This window comes from Mastomys coucha, unplaced genomic scaffold (genome assembly GCF_008632895.1).
Source record: "Mastomys coucha isolate ucsf_1 unplaced genomic scaffold, UCSF_Mcou_1 pScaffold5, whole genome shotgun sequence".
Classification (NCBI taxonomy): domain Eukaryota; kingdom Metazoa; phylum Chordata; class Mammalia; order Rodentia; family Muridae; genus Mastomys; species Mastomys coucha.
In genome coordinates this window covers 112565265-112574145 of record NW_022196911.1, presented here as the reverse complement: position 1 = coordinate 112574145, position 8881 = coordinate 112565265, and the positions used below count along the sequence as shown (strand labels likewise).

General features: G+C 52.2%; 1 protein-coding gene across 12 annotated transcripts in view; it reads left to right on the top strand.

The window, feature by feature from the left end:
- Fbf1 (Fas binding factor 1) overlaps positions 1–8881 on the top strand; it is a 29115-nt gene that overhangs the window by 12540 nt on the left and 7694 nt on the right. For 11 of the 12 annotated variants that reach the window (XM_031351715.1, XM_031351713.1, XM_031351714.1 and 8 more), the window contains 10 exons: positions 390–528; positions 2202–2282; positions 2863–2979; positions 3204–3339; positions 3466–3599; positions 4144–4243; positions 5384–5854; positions 6870–6971; positions 7281–7375; positions 7547–7605. In XM_031351715.1, coding sequence (XP_031207575.1) covers positions 390–528; positions 2202–2282; positions 2863–2979; positions 3204–3339; positions 3466–3599; positions 4144–4243; positions 5384–5854; positions 6870–6971; positions 7281–7375; positions 7547–7605 — 1434 coding nt within the window. The remainder of the gene's footprint in view (positions 1–389; positions 529–2201; positions 2283–2862; positions 2980–3203; positions 3340–3465; positions 3600–4143; positions 4244–5383; positions 5855–6869; positions 6972–7280; positions 7376–7546; positions 7606–8881) is intronic. The other variant, XM_031351717.1, reaches the window with a different exon arrangement.

Below are 8881 nucleotides of genomic sequence, written 5' to 3'. Positions count from 1 at the left end.
TTTCTTTTGGCCTTTCATAATTCTGTGCCTGGGCCCAGCTGTCCTCAGCTCAGAGTCCTCCTCCCCTCTAAGCCAGTCAGCAAAGCACACTATTACAAAGAACACTGATTTCTGTAGCTCGGTTTGGGAGGTTCAGTGTCCAAGATAGGTTGGGAGCAGATTTGGTTTAGCCTCTGGTGAGGGTGACAAATGGCAGTAGGAGAGAAAGTGTGTGGGCGCAGTTCTGCAGTTCTTTTCCAGGGCTGCCACCAATGGCCAGGGAGCTTTACAAGGTTCCTAACACCACTGCCCTGGAGCCAAGACTTTTCTTAGGGACCTTGGGGGATGCTAGCCCTCAAACCACACAGCACCTTCCCAGACACCAGGCCTCGCTCTTCCTGCTGTCCTAGGACTTGGACAGCATGGATGATGATCTCTTTGGTCGGATGAAGTCTCACCCACCCTCCGGCAAAGGAACTGCAAAGGGTTCTAGGAAAGAAGGACCTAGCAATCCCAAGCCTGCTGGCACATTAACAGCTAATGAGAAAGGTAAGTGGAAGGTAGCGCTCGCTCGTAAGGTTTCTGTGTTGTTTTAGTCATCATTCTATTGCTGTAAAGAGAGACCATGACCGGGCTGGAGAGATGGCTCAGTGGTTAAGAGCACTGACTGCTCTTCTAGAGGTCCTGAGAACAAACATTTCCCTGGGGGCTTGCTTACAGTCTCAGAACGTCCATCTATTCTCATCATGGCAGGAAGCATGAAGGCACAAATAGTGCCGCCTAAGTACTGGAGAGCTCCACCCTGACAGGCAGAACACTCCCGCAAGGCCACACCTCCTAATCCTTGTAATCCTTTCAAATGTGTGAGTCTGTGGGAGCCATTCCCCCCCCCCCCAAGACAGGGTTTCACTGTGTAGCCCTGGCTGTCCTGAAACTTACTCTGTAGACCAGGCTGGCCTCCAACTCAGAAATCTGCCTGCCTCTGCCTCTGCCTCCCACGTGCTGGGATCAAAGGCATGCGCCACCACTGCCCAGCTCACCATGCTTTCTTTAGAACCCAGGACCACTAGCCTAGGGATGACTCTACCACAAGGTGTTAGACCCTCCCCCATTGATCACTAAGAAATGCTCTACAGCACTGTTTCTCAACCTGTGGGTCACGACCCCCATGGGGGTCTGACAACCCTTTCACAGAGGTTGCATATCAGATAGCCTACATATTAGATATCGACTCCCAATTCCTAATAGTTGCCGGGCAGTGGTGGCAGTAGTAAAAGGGTCACGGTGTTAGGGAGGTTGAGAACCACTGCTCTACAGGCTTACCTACAGTGTGATCAGGGGAGGCATCTTCTCAATTGTGGCCCCTCCTCCCAGGTGACTCTAGCCTGTGTCAAGTTGACATACAACTATCTAGCACACTTGAGCCCAACATATGCAGCTTCTACAGGATCTTTTTTTACTTAAAATGGAAAGTTTGGGCTGGAGAATATAGCTCAGTGACAGAGTAGTTGCCTGTCAATGGTGTCCCGGGCTCCACCCCCAGCAATGTCAAAAAGGGAGCCAAGTTTGATGGCAGCTTGTGAGTCTCCCAAGCTGTCTCTAGTGAGTAGTGGTGAGGGGTGGAAGCTGCTGCCAACCATGTCTCCCTGCCAGGGGCTCAGGTGACAACAGGGGGGTATGGATTCCCCCATGGCTATGCCAACAGCCGAGAACCTCAGCTTATCAAAAGGAAGTGCTCACTGTCCTTTGGACTCCAATACAAGCTGTGGAAGAAAACATGGAAATCCCAGCTCCAGGGCTGGAGAGATGGCTCAGCAGTTAAGAGCACTGACTGCTCTTCCAGAGGTCCTGAGTTCAAATCCCAGAAACCACATAGTGGCTCACAACCATCTGTAATGAAATCTGATGGCTTCTTCTGGTATGTCTGAAGACAGCTCCAGTGTACTCATATACATAAAATAAATAATTCTTTAAGAAAAACCAAAAAACAAAACAAAAAACCTAACTACAAAAAGAAATCCCGCTGGGCGGTGGTGGCGCACGCCTTTAATCCTAGCACTTGGGAGGCAGAGGCAGGCAGATTTCTGAGTTCGAGGCCAGCCTGGTCTACAGAGTGAGTTCCAGGACAGCCAGAGCTACACAGAGAAACCCTGTCTCGAAAAAACCAAAAAAAGAAAAAAGAAATCCCAGACCCATGACTGTTTTCTCTGTCCTTCCTGTAGGGGACACCATTAGCACCACTAAGAAGCCGCCACCATCTTCCAGCAGGTGTGGGCTTCCGTATAAGAAGTTTTCCTTTGAAGGTATCAGAGTCCTGTCTCCCCTACACACACACACTTCCTGGCTTGAGGGCAGTCTGGGTAATGATGCTGAAAGCCAAGTCTCTGGGTTAAGTTGGGAGAGCTGGTCACAATTTAGCCCTCAACAATTCCCAGAGGAAGTAAGTGTTCTATCCACCTGGATGTTTGAGGAATTTAATTGCAAAGACTTTGAAGCCAGGCATCAAACTGAAGATTTTCTGAAATATAAGGGGGAAATCCCTTTTCTTCACGGATGGACTTGTGCCTTAAGGACATTTCTAGGAGTCCCATGATTCCCCCAATTCCCCGCCCCCTTGTGTGTGCCTTCTGTGCCTACCCTCCCACAGAGCCCGCTCTGGATGCTCAGCCCTCTTGTGTGAGCCTTCTGTGCCTACCCTCCCCACAGAGCCGGCTCTGGATGCTCAGCCCCCTTGCTCGAGCCTTCTGTGCCTACCCTCCCACAGAGCCCGCTCTGGATGCTCAAGAGCTTGTTAAGCGTGAGCACTGGTGGCCTCAGCTTCCAGGTTGTTTCTCCTAAGCAAAGCACAGCAGGCTGACCTCTGTCTTTCTTTCTGGCCATGAGACTTTGAAGACCCGCTGGCAGGACTTCTCTCTGATGAGGAGGAAGGAACTGCCCAGAAGCTGCCTTCAATGGAGAGTAAACTTGCTCCCAAGAGCCCGCACACGGCTGCAGGCCAAGGTAGGCTAGAGAGGCTTATTCCTGCCCCAGGGGTCTCAGCAGCGCAGGCCCCTGTGTCTTCCTGTCTAGAACGAAGAAATCAGGTGCCAGGAGGAAGGAGGCAAATGTGTGAGCCTAGAGCAGGGTTAGAGTCAGGGTCCCTGGGCCAACCAGATGAATGTAAACCATTGCCACCGCCCACTTCATTCAGTCACCAAGCATTGGGCCTTGGTTCTCTCTCCTAGGTCCCTCTGTTCCTCTAACTCCTGGGGACACGCCCATCCGGAAGAAAGAACTGCTCTTTGATGAAGGGGACGACATCATGACTACCCTGGGCTTTGAAGACAGCCCCAAGGCGGAGAGGAAGAAGATGGGAGATCAGTAAGGATCCTTGTGAAGGGGAGCCCCTGACCAGGCTGATGCCTAAGGCCCAGGGGAAAGCTCAAAGGTTGGGGCAGCATGGGAACCCCATGTCATGTCATTCCTTCTCTATACCTTGTCCCACAGGGAAGGGCCCCTCCCTGCTCGCTCCAAGCTGGATGAACTGCTGGGTCGAGGCACAGCTGCCAAGCTCCTTACTCGCCCAGGCACTGGGGAACGCAGAGAGTTCAAGTTAGACAAGAAGTATCAGAAGCCAGAGGGTGAGGCTGCCCAGAGGATGGGAGGGGAGGAGTCTGTAGCTACCAGCTGTGAGGTGACTGCTCTCTCTCTCTGGCCCCCTGGCCCCTGGGTTTTGTCGTTGTTTTCTTTTGTCCTGTTTTGTTTTGTTAAGATAGGGTCTCCCTGGCTAGCCTGGCTAGACCAGGCTGGCCTTGAACTCATAAGGATCTGCTTGTCTCTGCTTTCCCAAGTGCTGGGATTATAGATGTGAGCCATGAGGTCTAGCTCAAACCACAGTTTTACCATATCCTGTAACAAAAGCTTCACTTTGGAACACACGTTGCTGAACACTGTCATGAGATAATCTACCCATGGATAGAGGTAGTATCCATGGGTACTGAGCTAATCTACAGTCTAGCACTCTGTGGACTCTGTACCTGCTTTTTCATTTATGGCCACCCCTTGTTGAGTTGTCTTCCCTGGGCTGCAGGCATTGCTCGGTGGTAGAGCACCTGCCTAGCATCTGCCATGTAAAAAGTTTGGCTTTCCTTGTTGTCCATTGCATTCGTGTCCTGTAACTTACAGACAAAGAAGACAGCTGGGATGGCGAAATCGTCTCCTTTGGGGCTTACCAGCCTACCGTGGCCTCCTCTGAGGGCCGCCAATCCCGCAGGCAGTCAGTCAGGTAAGACCTACCGGGAAGCCTGCCGCATGGACAGGATTGTTCCTGTATCCTTCCCCATCCCACCCGTCAGCCATGAGTCTACAGGTGCTAAAAGGAGAGGGGGGCCAGGAGGCCCCCACAGTTCAGGCAGAGGAGGGTAGACCGCACCTCACTCCCACCCCTAAACTCAGAAGCAGAAGGAGGAGATGGGCCTGCTTGTGCTTGAAGCCCTGAATGTCACCAAAGGCTGTTCCGTCACTCGGTTTCCCAGAGGAATCTCAGCCCAGGAGTAGTACAGCCACAACTCTGCAGCATTAGGGCCTTCTCCGGTGGCTTCCAGGAACCTGCCACTGCCGTGTCCCTATGGCATACTCCTCATTTGCAATGGAAATGGACCAGCAATGGCTGAATTTTTCTCTGAGTATATATCTTTAAAGATAATTTATTTCAATTTTTTTTTGGTTTTTCGAGACAGGGTTTTTCTGTATAGCCCTGGGTGTCCTGGAACTCACTCTGTAGACCAGGCTGGCCTCAAACTCAGAAATCCACCTCCCTCTGGCTCCCAAGTGCTGGGATTAAAGGCATACACCACCACTGCCCGGCTATCTCACTATTTTTATGTGTATGGCCTGCATGTATATCTGTGTACTATGCATGTACCTGATGCCTGAGGAGGTCAGAAGAGGATGTCAGATCCCCGTGCTTAAGTGACAACTGGCCTGTATTTTGAGACAGGCTGGCCTCTAAGTTGCTATGTAGTCAAAGATGACCTTGGATTTATTGTGCTCCTGCCTCTATCCTGGGCAGAATGCTGGGATAGCAGGTGTCCAGCACCATGCCTGCTTGGCTGTGGAGCTGGGGATTGAACCCAGGGCTGAGTCTATGCTAGACAGGCAGTCCTCCAACTGAGCTATACTCCAGCTGTTGGAGGAGTTTCATTGCTATTCCAATATTTCACACGGGGTCTTTGTAGCACAGGCTAGCCTTGAACTTACAGCAGTACTGCCTCAGTTCCTGGGTGCTGGGGTTGCAGGTGTGAGCTCCCATGCCCAGTTTGCTATGGGTCAGATATGTACCCCCTTAACAGTAGAGAGTAAGGCTGATAGAGGGCTCACGGGATCAGTGTCCTCCCCGTCCAACACCCTCCTCTTTGTCTTGAAGCAGGTTCTTGGGAGAAGGTGGCCCAGACCCTAAGGGAGAAAGCCTAAGCTTCCAACAGAGCCCTCCCCCAGCCTCCAGCCCTGTCCACCCCAGGAAAGGAGGAGCTGACTGGTTAGGCCTTAAGGACGAGGATCTGGACCTTCCGTCTCCCTCTCCTGTTCAAAAGACCCAACAGGAAGACCCAGCCATGACACACTCTCTCCTGCCTCCCCAAAACCAGCCCTCAGCCCCAGAGCCACAGTCCACCCCAACTGGACTTCTCTCACCAGCAAAGCCACCAGCCAGGGGCGCCAGGCCCTCCGTCAAAGCCAGCCTGGCCTCCTCACTGAAAGCATCTGAGGAGAAAGAAGACGACTGGCTGAGCCATGTCATATCTCAGAAGAAATCCCAGAATCTAGCCAGAGAAGAGCGTACTGGGCCTTCTAAGGATCTGACCTCCCTGGGGTCACTGAGTCAGACCCCTTCTAGCAGGTATGAGCTTGGGCTACTCTGGTTGGTAGGAAGGATTTGGCAGAGTCTGAGGGGCTAGCCTTGCCCACCTTACCTGCTCCATTTTCTGTTAGAGAAACTGCTGTTGGCACTGATGCCAACTCAGCCCTGCTTCTCTTCTTTATGGGCGCAAAAGAAAGAGCTGCCCAGGTGCGGGCAGTCAGGGGCTGGTAGCACGTCACCCTGACTGCCATGGGACAGGTGCTGACTGGATTGGGCAAGAGAAAACAAAGGGTCTTTGAGGTGGCAGGATCCACTGTCCCTTCCTCTGAGCAGAGGCCCTGTCCACAGCACCAGTCAAACTAGCAAAGAGGCCCACTGTGCCAAGTGTTGGTTTTTCTTTAGCTTGGGTTAAAAGTGGCTAAGGCATGTGTGAGTGGAGCTTCCTGTGTCCTCTAGGAAGTGTTTGAACAAACACAGACACTGAGGAGTGGCTCCTGGGAACTACAAGATGGCAGTCCAGTGAGGGTGGGTGGTAAGTGACCTTTGTAGGCAGGAAGGGAAAGGAGCCGACAAGGCCAAGTCCAGAGGAAGCAGAAACAGCCTCGTAGCCAGAACAAGTGGAGGAGCTGGTGTGATTTGTAAGGTCCTAGTTTGGGGAGAGCAGCTTTGACTTTGCCCTGAGATCAAGGGGAAAGCTATGGCCCCAAGAGCCAAGACAGAAGAGACAGTAGAAGAGAGTGACCCACGGGGCATGGGAGGCTGTGAGCGCACTGGAGTCTAAGGCTGAGCAAAGATAAATGAGCTGGAACCTAACTCCAGTGTGTGTGAGGCGCCCATTGTTGCTGTGTTGCTGAATGGTGCTGAGGTGGGCAGCAGGCCGTAGACGAGAAAGGAGCCCACAGACTCCCGGAACCCACTCTGGCAAGAATTCCTACACAGTAGTGGGACAGAGGCACTGGAAGAGGCCTGCCTTAAGCTTTGTGCTAGGAGCTCGTCTGGGACTGTCTGCCTGTAGCTCACACGAGCCTTCTCCTTTTCCATTGACTTTCTTCAGCCTGCCTGTTGCTGGCACTCAAGTCCTTGAGCAGGCCACTGCTGGAGAAGCCTCGAGACCAACTACACAAGGAATCGAAGCTGTCAGGCCTGGTGTCACAGGGTATGTCCAAAGACAGGGCTGGGGGGTGGGGGGAGTTGGTGGGGCCTGCCCAGGCCTCCTTCCATGGACACAGACAGTGGATAGCTGTGCTGGGACCCACGGTGGCTTACTGGCTCTGACATAGTCAGCATCTGTGCCTGGTCACCTGATGACAGTGCTGTATGAGGGCACATATCATGTCCTTTACCAAACCACCAGTGCAACACTGAAGTGAGAGACCAGCCCTCGACGGTTCCACGCAAGCTTTGCAGTGTGTGCCTTTGCTTCCTCTCCCCTGCCGCGATCTTACCCCCTCACCTTTATGCCCAGGTCCTCCATGAGTTGGAACCAAGCCACTACTGTTCTCCCTGTAGATGACCCCAAGAGAGGAGCAGCCTCTGCCTCTGGGGACTTCTCTAGCAGAGGTTTGTTTCCATCTTTGCTTGGGGCTTAGCCCTGGTGATGAGGGCACTTTGAGCTCCTTTGGGGACTCTGGAAGATGAGTGCTAAGGGACTCTCCCTAGACCCTCCCTGGTGCCCATGGAGCTCTGCAAGCGCCTGAGCCTCCTGCTCTTTTCTCTGTTTGTGACTTTCAGAGCCTGCAGTTTACATTCCGCATTCCCAGGAACCTACAGGGCTCTCTGTGCCTATCCAGGTAGGGAAGGAGCAAACAGGCACAGGTGTGGGCACAGAGAACAATTCTCCCCTGCTCAGAGGCAATAAGGACCTGGACTTGACACTCTGCTGGAATATACAGCTGTTATCCAGTAGGACATCAACCCCCACTAGCACGTTCCTGAACTTTTAGCCTCACTACTCCTGAGTGAGTTGGTGTAACTCAGCTAGCATCAGTAGGGAACTGGAGACGGGAGCTCTGCTGGAGGAGCTTGGAATGTTTCAGTGAGAAGGCATCAGCAAGCTCGGCATGCTGGTACTCATGAGGCGGGAAGAGTGCCATATGTCTGAGGTCAGCCTAAGACTACACAGGGAGTGCCAGCCCAGCCTGCCTTCAAGAATAAGGAGTAGCAGTTGCTCCCTAGAGGAAACCTTGCCTAGCATGTGCAAGATCCAGGGTTCAGACCCCAATATTGGGGGGAAAAAGAGAATGCTGTCTTAGTTACTGTGACATCCTGGTCCTCAGGAAGGGAAGGGGGACAGGTAGAAGGGTCTTTTGAAACTTCAAAGCCCACCTCCAGTGCCATACATCCTCTAACAAGGCCACATCGACTCCAATAAGGTTACACCTCCCAATCCTTCCCAAACAGTTTCACTAACATGGACTGAGGATCTAAATATATGAGCCTTTGGGGGCCATTCTCATTCATGAACCACTATGCCCCATTACACATCTCGTTCATGAACCACCATGCCCCATTACACACACTGTAATCCTAGTCCAGAAGACTGAGGTAGGAGAATCAAGTTTGATGCCAGCCTGGGCTGAGGTTTCATTCCAGGCCAGCCCTCACTACAGAATAAGATCTTTGGCCGAGCAGTGGTAGCGCACGCCTTTAATCCCAGCACTTGGGAGGCAGAGGCAGGTGGATTTCTGAGTTTAAGGCCAGCCTGGTCTACAGAGTGAGTTCCAGGACAGCCAGGGCTACACAGAAAAACAAACAACAACAACAACAACAAAAAACCCAACAACAGAATAAGATATCTTCTCTTAAAAGAGAGAGAGAGAAGAAAGAAAGGTATAGATGCCCTGACTTCCCTTTTCTACATCTTCCCACTGCATCATCCAGGAATGTCACATCTGACACCCAGGCCTGGCAGGTATGACAGCTAAGAATGTGTCCCCAGAAAATGGGTGAAGGGCAGCTTATTGGAACCAACTGTCAACATAGGCCTTTAGGCCCAACCTAATGGGCCAGAGTCAGAAACTTTGTATAACTGGGGCTACAGACACCTCCTCACTGAGGACGGTGTTC